The sequence below is a fragment of the Salmo salar genome, chromosome 12 (assembly GCF_965601325.2).
Source record: "Salmo salar chromosome 12, fSalSal1, whole genome shotgun sequence".
Classification (NCBI taxonomy): Eukaryota; Metazoa; Chordata; class Actinopteri; order Salmoniformes; family Salmonidae; genus Salmo; species Salmo salar.
Genome location: NC_138302.1, coordinates 56,053,748 through 56,066,058, shown reverse-complemented (window position 1 = coordinate 56,066,058; position 12,311 = coordinate 56,053,748). Strand labels below are relative to the sequence as shown.

The window sequence follows — 12,311 nt, the reverse complement described above, 5'->3', positions numbered from 1 at the left end:
ATGGTAAGTTGGTGGTTGAAGATATCCCTCTAGTGGTGTGGGGGCTGTGCTTTGGCAAAGTGGGTGTGGTTAAATCCTGCCTGCTTGGCCCTGTCCGGGGGTATCGTCGGATGGGGTCACAGTGTGTCCCGACCCCTCCTGTCTCAGCCTCAAGTATTTATGCTGCAGTAATTTATGTGTCGGGAGGCTAGGGTTAGTCTGTTATATCTGGAGTATTTCTCCTGTCTTATCCGATGTCCTGTGTAAATTTAAGTATGCTCTCTCTAATTCTCTCTTTCTCTCTCTCTCTTTCTCTCTTTCTCTCTTTCTTTCTTTCTTTCTTTCTTTCTTTCTTTCTTTCTTTCTTTCTTTCTCTCTCTCTCTCTCTCTCTCTCTCTCTCTCTCAGAGGACCTGAGCCCTAGGATCATGCCTCAGGACTACCTGGCCTGATGACTCCTTGCTGTCCCCAGTCCACCTGGCCGTGCTGCTGCTCCAGTTTCAACTGTTCTGCCTGCGGCTATGGAATGCTGACCTGTTCACCGGACGTGCTACCTGTCCAAGACTTGATGTTTTCAACAATTTAGAGACAGCAGGAGCGGTAGAGATACTCTGAATAATCGTCTATGAAAAGCCAACTGACATTTACTCCTGAGGTGCTGACCTGTTGCACCCTCGACATCCACTGTGATTATTATTATTTGACCCTGCTGGTCATCTATGAACATTTGAACATCTTGGCCATGTTCTGTTATAATCTCCACTCGGCGCAGCCAAAAGAGGACTGGCCACCCCTCATAACCTGGTTCCTCTCTAGGTTTCTTCCTAGGTTCTGGCCTTTCTAGGGAGTTTTTCCTAGCCACCATGCTTCTATACCTGCATTGCTTGCTGTTTGGGGTTTTAGGCTGGGTTTCTGTACAGCACTTTGAGATATCAGCTGATGTAAGAAGGGCTTTATAAATACATTTGATTTAATTTGATTTGATGGTTAGTTCGGCGGGTAGCCTAGCGGTTAAGAGCGTTGGGCCAGTAAACGAAAAGTTGCTGTTTCGAATCCCAAAGCGAGCAAGGTGAAAAAATTAAGGGCAATTATGCCCTTGAGCAAGGCATTTAACCCCCAACAATGTTAATTGAGGCAGCCCCCGCACCTCTCTGATTCAGAGGGGTTGGGTTAAATGCCGAAGACACATTTCGGTTGAATGCATTCAGTTGCGCAATTTACTAGGTATTCCCTCTCATCCATAGTTCTGTCTATGAATGTCAGTGGTGTGCGTACTGGGAGCGGAGTCAGGTGCAGGAGAGCAGAGAATTGTGAACAGGCGCACACTTTATTTAGGCAGGAGAAACCAACAGACGGACGCCACTGCGTCGAAACCTCCAGCCAATATGCCAAAGTGCAAAACGCGCAAACAGTCACAATAATTATGTACAAACAAATAAACATACCTCGTGAACTAAAACACGGAATAAACGCACACCGGAATAAACGCACACCGGAATAAACGCACACCGGAATAAACGCACACCGGAATAGCGCGTCAAACATAACATGACACGAACCAATCTCACCCAAAGACATGAGGGGGAACAGAGGAATAAATACATGTAGTGTGATTGGGGAATGAAAACCAGGTGTGCAGGGAACAAGACAAAACAAATGGATAAATGAAAAATGGAGCGACAATGGCTAGAAAGCCGGTGACGTCGAACGCTGAACGCCGCCCAAACAAGGAGAGGATCCGACTTCGGCGGAAGTCGTGACAATGAATTTGAGAGTGGTTACATTTCTCCAGCCCCATCCCTCAGCCGTTTACCAAAACAGTGGTGAGGTTGCTGCTCTGTTATTGTTTGAACTGCAGATAGTCACTTTAAATACTTAAACAACAATGAATATAATTTTTTTGTACCAAATTGTTTTAATTCGTATTTATTTAGTTGGGGAGGGGGGAGTGGTTACAGGTACAACAATTCATTTTCTTTATAAATAATCTAACATTTAATTTTCATAATAAAGGCTGTAGGTTTCAACCAAATCGTCCTACCTCAGAAAGAAAATAGAAGAACAGACAAAATGCCATCTACAGAGAGGACTTTAAACCCTTGATATACTACACCATAAGTTGTCAATATCTCATACACACTGCTCTCTAACCACAAATGCGATCCCAACCGTTGACCCTAACCTTACTCTTCATCCTAACCTCATCTTTAACCACATCCTCTTATCTGCACTTTAGTCCATTCTACAGTAGCATGGCCAGCTAGTGACTACCCTACACCACAAGGCTTTTCGCCCATGTTACACTACATGGTCATCCTCTCCGTGCTGGAGATGATGTACATGTTTGAGATATAGGATTTACAGCAAAAAAAAGTCTAGGCATTGTGAATACATGTTGATATGTGGAGATCTGTACAGAATGTGTGTATCTTGAACATGCGCGTTAGCTTTGTCAATACAGCTTACATCCTGAGATGGTCCTAATATGGACACCGTATACATGATCCAGCCCAGAGACATCCTGACCCAGTCTTGCCTTGTCATCATGACAGAATTCAAAGAATTCCCCCTGAAAAGTAACGTCCTGACCCTGCAAGAATACTTAGAAAACACAACCTTCCCTTCCTCTTTGAGCTAATCACTGACACAACCGTATTCAGTATCTACCCAACTACAGGTGCATTAGTGATTACTTCAAGGATGGAGGGAAAGACACTAGTTTTCAAACAGGGCCGACATTTGATACAAGCAAACTTCCTTAAATTGAGACTCGAGAACATGTTTAATCGGGACGACAGGATGTTCACCTGAACTCTACGTAAGGCCGAACAGTAGTCTGTTCTGTGAACATAACACAGTAAAGATATGTTCACATATCGTAAGTCTGCTCTCTCCCGGGGAAAGTCTTTAAATCAACCAAGAGAGAAATCATCCAAAGTCAGAATATCACCACAACATTGGATTCATAAAGCCTGCTTAACCAATCAGATGATATCACTCGCTATGAAGGCACCCAATAAGGCAGCTTGATTCAGCCTCATGCCAATTTTTTCTTGAGTGATGGTCGGGGGTACAGAACATAATTACAAATCATTTGTAGACTGCAATTTGACTGCAAGAAGCCCAAACAGATATCATATTTGACTAAAGCATAATAATTTCAAACCTTGCTTACATTTGAATACGATCACGTGTCTCTCTATTATGCGTGAGAATACTTGGGAACAGATTTCCAAAATTAAAATGACATGGAGCTGATTTCCTGGTGTTTTTCAATCTTTTCTATCCAACAATGGAAATTCAAAAATATCATATATTTATTTATTTATTATTATTTGATTTTTTTGCCAAAAAAAACTTGGGGGGTCAAATAAAACCACCTATGGGCCAAATTTGTCCCACGGGCCACCTGTTGGGAAACCCTGCAGTAAGGACTGTCCTATTTGTAGAATCTAGACAGGCCTATTGGCCTACACAACATCTCTACACAACATCTCTGGGTGTTGTTGATTGGTTGGCCTTTCTCTGTGATCTGCGAGGGGGCTTGATTGGAGGGGTGGCAACGCACCCTCTGCGACCATTCATAAGCTCGGTGGCGGAACTTTCCATGTCCACAGGGTCAAAGTTCAACGCTTCAGTCATTTCCCGTTTCGTCACCGACACAAAACGAGGGTCCCTGGCCAAGCTCTCCAACCCCCCGTTTATCAAGACCTAACAGAGGTGAAAGACATGAGAAGAGAGAGAGGAGAGCGAGAGAGAATGACTCTTAAGTGTCTGATTGAAAATGAGTTTTGACGAGTGTTCCATGTCAATGTCATTAATACAATATGAATTCAGTATGTACGAAATGCAGTGCCTGGTCTCTCCACTCACCTCCTGTATAAGTGTATCGAAGGCGCTGTCTGGGGCCTGGGCCTGGGCCTGCTGGGGGCTGAGGGGCTCTCTGTGGGTCTCAGGGTCCTGGCTGGGTCCAGCTACTGTCTGCAGCTGCCAGTCTCTGTCTGGGGGACTTCTGCTGTTTGAGATGGTATAGACCTGAACCCGGTCATATATTCCATAAGAAAAGCTACAGAAGAACAAACAATCAGCTTGTTATCCACCTGCTTTATTACTGTGTAGTGTGACCTCTCAGCTAAGGAAAACAAACACACAAAACACACAAAAAATGACCACTCACACACCCACACTCACCTCTCCCCGGCATTGTTGTTGACATTGTTGTTGTTGGTTTTGTTAGGCGTTGAGGGGAAGAAGTCCTCATTTGCATGGTAGGCAGGTGAACTGGTAGCCTCCCCGTCGTCTGATCTGCTCATCTGCAGGGGCCGCTGGCTGGTCACCTGCATGGAGACACAGACAGGTGAGTTACCTCCATCGGGACAGGAGTTTTTCCTGTCGACATGATCTGGAAAAACTCAGGGTCCACACCATGTAAAGCACTTTGAGTCCGAAGAAGGTTACATACTGTAAGTGTTAATACTGAAATGGTTGAAATGATGAAATGATGACCTGTGTAGCGTTAGGGTTACGGGTTCCTTCCTCCATGGTGAAGGAATCAACGTGGTTCCCAAACAGACCGCCCGCCCGCTGGGAGGATGAAAGGAACAACATTTCACAATAGAGGGGAGTTTTATTCTCTTTCTTCTCACCCTCAACTTGTCCTCCCTTCTCTCTTTCCACCGCCCTCCCTTTCTCCCCACTCCCTCTCTCCTCTTACCCTGAAGATACCCTCCTCCGCTGCGTCCTCCATGGCTCTGTCCATCTCCTCCTCGTTCATCAGGTCTCCGGAGATGGCTCGCTGCAGCTCTGGAGCCGCCTCCTCCTCAATGCTCCTCAGACCCGCCTGGAAGAGAGAGATAGAGAGAGAGAGAGGGATATGGTGAGGACATACCAATTATGACTTGTTAGATAATTCATAAAAAGTCTAGGTGACATTGATATTACACGTCATTAAGATAACTAGAAGGTGAGCAATTATCCAATTTTGACGTGGCTAAGGTCTCACCTGTATCTCGTTCTTGGCGTTCTTCTTGGTGGGTCGGAAGCCATAATACTCCTCCTGTCTCTTCTTCAACTTCCTGAAGTAGTCCTGGATCAGGAAGGTGGCGTAGAACTTCCCCACGGTCACCTCATCATCTGACACACACACACACACCCACACACACCCATAAAAACATGGCAGCAAATTAGAATGGACGACTTGTTGTTGGACCATGAAGTTGAGGATCACGATGGGATGTTTGAACTCACCTCCGATTGGTGGGATGACCTGGTCCAGCAGCTTCATACTGGTCCGTTTCCAGATCTTCTTGATGATGGCCCTCAGCTCCTCATTGGCCTTCTCAAAGTTGCCTGACCAATGAGATAGCAACAGTGAGGCAGGGGATATTAATACAACACTTTCAATTGGACCAGTCACTGACTACAGTACTCTGTAATTGACTGACACACATACACACCTTCAGTCTTGATCTTCAGTGCGGTCCTGACCAGTGCGAACAGCGTAGCGTTAAAGGTGACCGTTCCGTCACTGTTGAGTGGCATGTTCATGGACACCAGTCTCTGCAGGCAGAATCAATAAAGATATAATTAAAAAAGGTGTTAATAGATATGTTAAATGAACACATACAGGAGGGAATCTGTTCATTTATTGTATCTCTCACCTTGCAGGCTACTCTATGGGGGCAGAACTTTCCAAAACCCAGAGGAGGCTGGATCCTACGCAGTAGAGTCACCACGTCCAGGTGCTTAATACGCCCCCTGCAGGACAGGAGGGGAAACAACAGCTACTGTAAATAATCTAACTGCAGTACACTGAAATTAGGATAAGAAGACGCATCATAAGATAAACCTGTAGGCCCCGTTTTTACAGTCCATATATAGTAAATTAAGGGGTAACAAACACACACACACACACACACTTACGTGGCCTCTGGGTCGTACTCTGCCCAGATCTTCTTGAACTCGTCCAGGTGATGAGGACCCAGGATGGACCAATCACGTGTAAGGTAGTCAAAGTTGTCCATGATGACCGCCACAAACAGGTTGATGATCTGTGGAGGGCAACAGCATCATGTGTGTGTGTGTGTGTGTGTGTGTGTGTGTGTGTGTGTGTGTGTGTGTGTGTGTGTGTGTGTGTGTGTGTGTGTGTGTGTGTGTGTGTGTGTGTGTGTGTGTCATTCACCAGGAAGGCACAGAGCATGTAAAAGCTCATGAAGTAGATGATGGCGAAGCTGGCTCCACAGGTCATCTCCTCCCCAGGCAGGTAGTCTGACTTAGGGTCACACCTCTTCCCATACAGACACGCCAACATTACTTCCTGCCACGCCTCACCTGTCGCACACCTGGAGGGAGAGAGAGAGAGAGAGATAGAGAGAGGGAGGAAGCAGGAGAGAGGGGAAGGGAGGAAGGGGGAGTGAGAGAGAGAGGGATAGAGAGAGGGAGGAAGTGGGAGAGAGGGTGGAGGGGGAGAGAGAGGGAGAGAGAGGTATGAAGAGGGAGAGAGGGGGGTAGGGGATAGAGAGAGAGTACAACTTGTTTTCAGCCCTTGTGTTGTCATCATTGAGTGTAAGGTACTCTTGCTATACCAGTCTGCTGTGTAAAGTGACTGCCAAGGCAATGGAAGAAAATGGAAACAGAGTTAGTGGACTGATGGATCAGATCACCCACCTGAAGAGCAGCAGCACAGCATGGGGGAATGTCTGGAAGTTGTTGTTCCTGTTGATGTACGTCCCGTCTATTAGCGCTATCTTCCCAAATATCTGCAGGAGACACACACACACACAGCTCATCAGAGAGTGCTGTACATGTGTGTGTGTGCGTGTGTGTGTGTGTGTGTGTGTGCACGTGTGCGTGCGTGTGTCCAATACCTGCATCCCAACCACAGCATAGATGAAGAACAGCATGAGGATGAGCAGGGCGACGTAGGGCAGGGCCTGCAGCACAACAACCAATTACATAGTCAGACTGGTGCACACTGTCCAATCAATTCCTGAGACTTGTGAAAGGCAACATTTTTCATGAATCGAAAGGCAAAGAAACGGAGTGAACTCTGACCTGTAAGGACTTGATGAAGGTCCACAGAAGGTTCCGGATCCCTTCAGAACGGTTCAGCAGTTTCACCAGACGCATCACACGGAACAGTCGGAAGAAGGTGATTGACACACGGGCATTTTCAGAGTCTGCTATCGCTTGCATTGGGTTCACCTCCTGAAGGCACAAAAGAAATAAACAGTTGCTGAAAATGCTTCTTATCCTGGCTTTTACTGAGACTGAAAATCAAATCAAGTGTTATTGGTCACATGCACATATTTAGCAGATGTTATTTGCGGGTGTAGCGAAATGCTTGTGTTCCTAGCTCCAACAGTTTAGTAGTATCTAACAATTTGCAATGCAATGCCTTGTACAATGAATAAACAATGCTAATGCAGAGTTTCATGCAATGTTTTAATGCGATTTCATGCAATGCTCTTGCAGTGTCTACGGGCGAATAATTACAGCGCAGCCGTGGAGACAGTATAGTCCTCCAGAGGAGGCCAGGGCTGCCTGTGAGGGGGAGAGACGGGAGACACAGGAAGTGAAGTCAGACATGAAGTGACATCAGACACAGGTGGTGGAACAGGAAGTGGCGAAGGGGACAGGGCCAGCTTTGGAGGTATGCGTGGAGCAAAGGTGGAGGAGAAAATGGAGGGCGAAAGACTGCAGTAAGGGGGGAGAGAGAGGGAGAGAATGCATTTGAGCACAAAAAAAAGGACAATGTTGTAATATACGACTGGATGACGGCTGAGGGGTGAAGATGTGAAAATGGTTGACGGGGTCTTCTGAAGGTTTACTGTAACAGCAACTTGAGTTAACATTTTGTTTTCTAAAATTACATTTTACTTTTCAGAAGCGAAACATGTGAAATGCTGCTTTAAATCTAGAGCCTGACTCCAAACCTGTTGACTCAGTCCCTTGTACAGGAATCACAGTAAAAACCACAGAAGGATGTCAATCTCTTACTTACTCATAGGAATGATTGACAGTTCGCTGGACACATGGTGGCGGGAGGGGAAACGAGGTGACAGTGGTTGCTTTCTGCCCTTAACAACTGATTTGGAATCAGCCCTCTCAGTCTCAAACCGTAAAAGCAATGAGGGAAATGGCCAAACAGTTATTATGTTAGGGGCATAAAGTAACCAAGCAGACAGGGTGTGGTGTGGAGTTCAAGGCGTGGCAGGTGGGTGAGGCAAGCTCCAGTCAGGTGCTGCAGGGCTTCAGGAGGACGGTGTGTTCAGGGGGGTTGCGGGTGCAGCCGGGGCAGAGGTGGGTGGGAGTGCGAGGGTCACCCCTTGGCGAATACTGACCGCATCCTCAGTGCTATTATCGGGGCCGAGTTCTGACAGGGGAGCCTGGCCTGAGTTTCTCTAAGTAGGTGGGGTGTCAGACAGGGGTGTAAACACAGTCCAGAAAGTCAGATGACAGGACAGCGCTTTTATTGTGAAATATCTGTAGATTTTCCTCAGCCTTCTTATAAATAATAACTGAAAGAATTCAAAATGTGAAGACAAAAATGCACAGTGGGTCCACCTGAACTGTTTAGTAAACCTAAACCTTTTAGGAACAGTGGGGATTGTGAGTATTACAGCACATAACATGAGCAATATTTACATATTTCAGATTAACGTTACGCAATGGCAATACTCACATCGACTTCACTCAGGATGACGTCAACAACGCTGCCGATGACGATGACAAAGTCAAAGACGTTCCATGGGTCTCCAAAGTAACCCTAGGGGGAAGAAAAGACATTCATCACAAGTGTGTGTGTGTGTGTGTGTGTGTGTGTGTGTGTGTGTGTGTGTGTGTGTGTGTGTGTGTGTGTGTGTGTGTGTGTGTGTGTGTGTATAAAATATATCTTAATCTACAGACAGTCCAGCTCTGAACCTTGATGGCCATGAGTTTAAGAAGAGGGTAGCACACCATGAAGAAGTTGCTTTGTATCATGACAAGGTGTAGTACTGAAACTACCGAGGTTACCTAGCCAGCTACACGTTCAAAGTCAACAACGCAGCCACTGCTAGCTAGCCTACTCCACCAGCCAGCAGTACTGTATCATTTTAGTCAATAAGATTTTTGCAACGTAAGCTTAACTTCCTGAACATTCGACACGTGTAGTCCACTTGTCATTCCAATCTCCTTTGCATTAGCGTAGCCTCTTCTGTAGCTTGTCTACTATGTGTCTGTCTATCCCTGTTCTCTCTCCTCTGCACAGGCCATACAAACGCTCCACACCGCGTGGCCGCTGCCACTCTAACCTGGTGGTCCCAGCGCGCACGACCCACGTGGAGTTCCAGGTCTCCGGCAGCCTCTGGAACTGCCGGTCTGCGGCCAACAAGGCTGAGTTCATCTCAGCCTATGCTACCCTCCAGTCCCTAGACTTCCTGGCGCTGACGGAAACATGGATTACCACAGATAACACTGCTACTCCTACTGCTCTCTCCTCGTCTGACTACGTGTTCTCGCATACCCCTAGAGCATCGAGCCAGCGGGGTGGTGGCACTGGAATCCTCATCTCTCCCAAGTGGACATTCTCTCTTTCTCCCCTGACCCATCTGTCTATCTCCTCATTTGAATTCCATGCTGTCACAGTTACCAGCCCTTTCAAGCTTAACATCCTTATCATTTATCGCCCTCCAGGTTCCCTTGGAGAGTTCATCAATGAGCTTGACGCCTTGATAAGTTCCTTTCCTGAGGATGGCTCACCTCTCACAGTTCTGGGTGACTTTAACCTCCCCACGTCTACCTTCGACTCATTCCTCTCTGCCTCCTTCTTTCCACTCCTCTCCTCTTTCGACCTCACCCTCTCACCTTCCCCCCCTACTCACAAGGCAGGCAATACGCTTGACCTCATCTTTACTAGATGCTGTTCTTCCACTAATCTCATTGCAACTCCCCTCCAAGTCTCCGACCACTACCTTGTATCCTTTTCACTCTCGCTCTCATCCAACACTTCTCACTCTGCCCCTACTCGGATGGTATTGCGCCGTCCCAACCTTCGCTCTCTCTCTCCCGCTACTCTCTCCTCTTCCATCCTATCATCTCTTCCCTCTGCTCAAACCTTCTCCAACCTATCTCCTGATTCTGCCTCCTCAACCCTCCTCTCCTCCCTCTCTGCATCCTTTGATTTCCTCTGTCCCCTATCCTCCAGGCCGGCTCGGTCCTCCCCTCCTGCTCCGTGGCTCGACGACTCACTGCGAGCTCACAGAACAGGGCTCCGGGCAGCCGAGCGGAAATGGAGGAAAACTCGCCTCCCTGCGGACCTGGCATCCTTTCACTCCCTCCTCTCTACATTTTCCTCTTCTGTCTCTGCTGCTAAAGCCACTTTCTACCACTCTAAACTCCAAGCATCTGCCTCTAACCCTAGGAAGCTCTTTGCTACCTTCTCCTCCCTCCTGAATCCTCCTCCCCCTCCCCCCCCCCCTCCTCCCTCTCTGCGGATGACTTCGTCAACCATTTTGAAAAGAAGGTTGACGACATCTGATCCTCGTTTGCTAAGTCAAACGACACTGCTGGTCCTGCTCACACTGCCCTACCCTGTGCTTTGACCTCTTTCTCCCCTCTCTCTCCAGATGAAATCTCGCGTCTTGTGACGGCCGGCCGCCCAACAACCTGCCCACTTGACCCTATCCCCTCCTCTCTTCTCCAGACCATTTCCGGAGACCTTCTCCCTTACCTCACCTCGCTCATCAACTCATCCTTGACCGCTGGCTACGTCCCTTCCGTCTTCAAGAGAGCGAGAGTTGCACCCCTTCTGAAAAAACCTACACTCGATCCCTCCGATGTCAACAACTACAGACCAGTATCCCTTCTTTCCTTTCTCTCCAAAACTCTTGAACGCGCCGTCCTTGGCCAGCTCTCTTGCTATCTCTCTCAGAATGACCATCTTGATCCTAATCAGTCAGGTTTCAAGACTGGGCATTCAACTGAGACTGCTCTTCTCTGTGTCACGGAGGCTCTCCGCACTGCTAAAGCTAACTCTCTCTCCTCTGCTGTCATCCTTCTAGAACTATCTGCTGCCTTTGATACCGTGAACCATCAGATCCTCCTCTCCACCCTCTCCGAGCTGGGCATCTCCGGCGCCGCCCACGCTTGGATTGCGTCCTACATGACAGGTCGCTCCTACCAGGTGGCGTGGCGAGAATCTGTCTCCGCACCATGTGCTCTCCCCACTGGTGTCCCCCAGGGCTCTGTTCTAGGCCCTCTCCTATTCTCGCTATACACCAAGTCACTTGGCTCTGTCATATCCTCACATGGTCTCTCATATCATTGCTATGCAGATGACACACAATTAATCTTCTCCTTTCCCCCTTCTGACAACCAGGTGGCGAATCGCATCTCTGCATGTCTGGCAGACATATCAGTGTGGATGACGGATCACCACCTCAAGCTGAACCTCGGCAAGACGGAGCTGCTCTTCCTCCCGGGGAAGGACTGCCCGTTCCATGATCTCGCCATCACGGTTGACAACTCCCTTGTGTCCTCCTCCCAGAGTGCTAAGAGCTTTGGCGTGACCCTGGACAACACCCTGTCGTTCTCCACCAACATCAAGGCGGTGACCCGATCCTGTAGGTTCATGCTCTACAACATTCGCAGAGTACGACCCTGCCTCACACAGGAAGCGGCGCAGGTCCTAATCCAGGCACTTGTCATCTCCCGTCTGGATTATTGCAACTCGCTGTTGGCTGGGCTCCCTGCCTGTGCCATTAAACCCCTACAACTCATCCAGAACGCCGCAGCCCGTCTGGTGTTCAACCTTCCCAAGTTCTCTCACGTCACCCCGCTCCTCCGCTCTCTCCACTGGCTTCCAGTCGAAGCTCGCATCCGCTACAAGACCATGGTGCTTGCCTACGGAGCTGTGAGGGGAACGGCACCTCCGTACCTTCAGGCTCTGATCAGGCCCTACACCCAAACAAGGGCACTCCGTTCATCCACCTCTGGCCTGCTCGCCTCCCTACCTCTGAGGAAGCACAGTTCCCGCTCAGCCCAGTCAAAACTGTTCGCTGCTCTGGCACCCCAATGGTGGAACAAGCTCCCTCACGACGCCAGGACAGCGGAGTCAATCACCACCTTCCGGAGACACCTGAAACCCCACCTCTTCAAGGAATACCTGGGATAGGATAAAGTAATCCTTCTAACCCCCCCCCCCTTAAAAGATTTAGGTGCACTATTGTAAAGTGGTTGTTCCACTGGATATTATAAGGTGAATGCACCAATTTGTAAGTCGCTCTGGATAAGAGCGTCTGCTAAATGACTTAAATGTAAAATGTAAATGTAAGAAGTATGAAGTAGCTACCT

The 12,311-nt window shown here is 48.1% G+C and overlaps 1 protein-coding gene across 1 annotated transcript in view; it reads right to left on the bottom strand.

Moving 5' to 3' along the window:
- Positions 1 to 1,888: 1,888 nt before the first annotated feature.
- The window catches only part of LOC106565294 (dihydropyridine-sensitive L-type skeletal muscle calcium channel subunit alpha-1), a 38,303-nt gene continuing 27,880 nt past the window's right edge, over positions 1,889 to 12,311 (bottom strand). Inside the window, exons 27-42 of the mRNA XM_045692011.2 lie at positions 8,662 to 8,745; positions 7,473 to 7,520; positions 7,032 to 7,184; positions 6,845 to 6,910; positions 6,645 to 6,736; positions 6,160 to 6,319; positions 5,901 to 6,028; positions 5,639 to 5,735; positions 5,435 to 5,537; positions 5,226 to 5,327; positions 4,981 to 5,111; positions 4,693 to 4,818; positions 4,485 to 4,562; positions 4,170 to 4,315; positions 3,852 to 4,044; positions 1,889 to 3,689 (exon numbers count right to left, since the gene is read on the bottom strand). Coding sequence (XP_045547967.2) covers positions 3,462 to 3,689; positions 3,852 to 4,044; positions 4,170 to 4,315; positions 4,485 to 4,562; positions 4,693 to 4,818; positions 4,981 to 5,111; positions 5,226 to 5,327; positions 5,435 to 5,537; positions 5,639 to 5,735; positions 5,901 to 6,028; positions 6,160 to 6,319; positions 6,645 to 6,736; positions 6,845 to 6,910; positions 7,032 to 7,184; positions 7,473 to 7,520; positions 8,662 to 8,745 — 1,935 coding nt within the window. The 3' untranslated portion in view covers positions 1,889 to 3,461. The remainder of the gene's footprint in view (positions 3,690 to 3,851; positions 4,045 to 4,169; positions 4,316 to 4,484; positions 4,563 to 4,692; positions 4,819 to 4,980; positions 5,112 to 5,225; positions 5,328 to 5,434; positions 5,538 to 5,638; positions 5,736 to 5,900; positions 6,029 to 6,159; positions 6,320 to 6,644; positions 6,737 to 6,844; positions 6,911 to 7,031; positions 7,185 to 7,472; positions 7,521 to 8,661; positions 8,746 to 12,311) is intronic.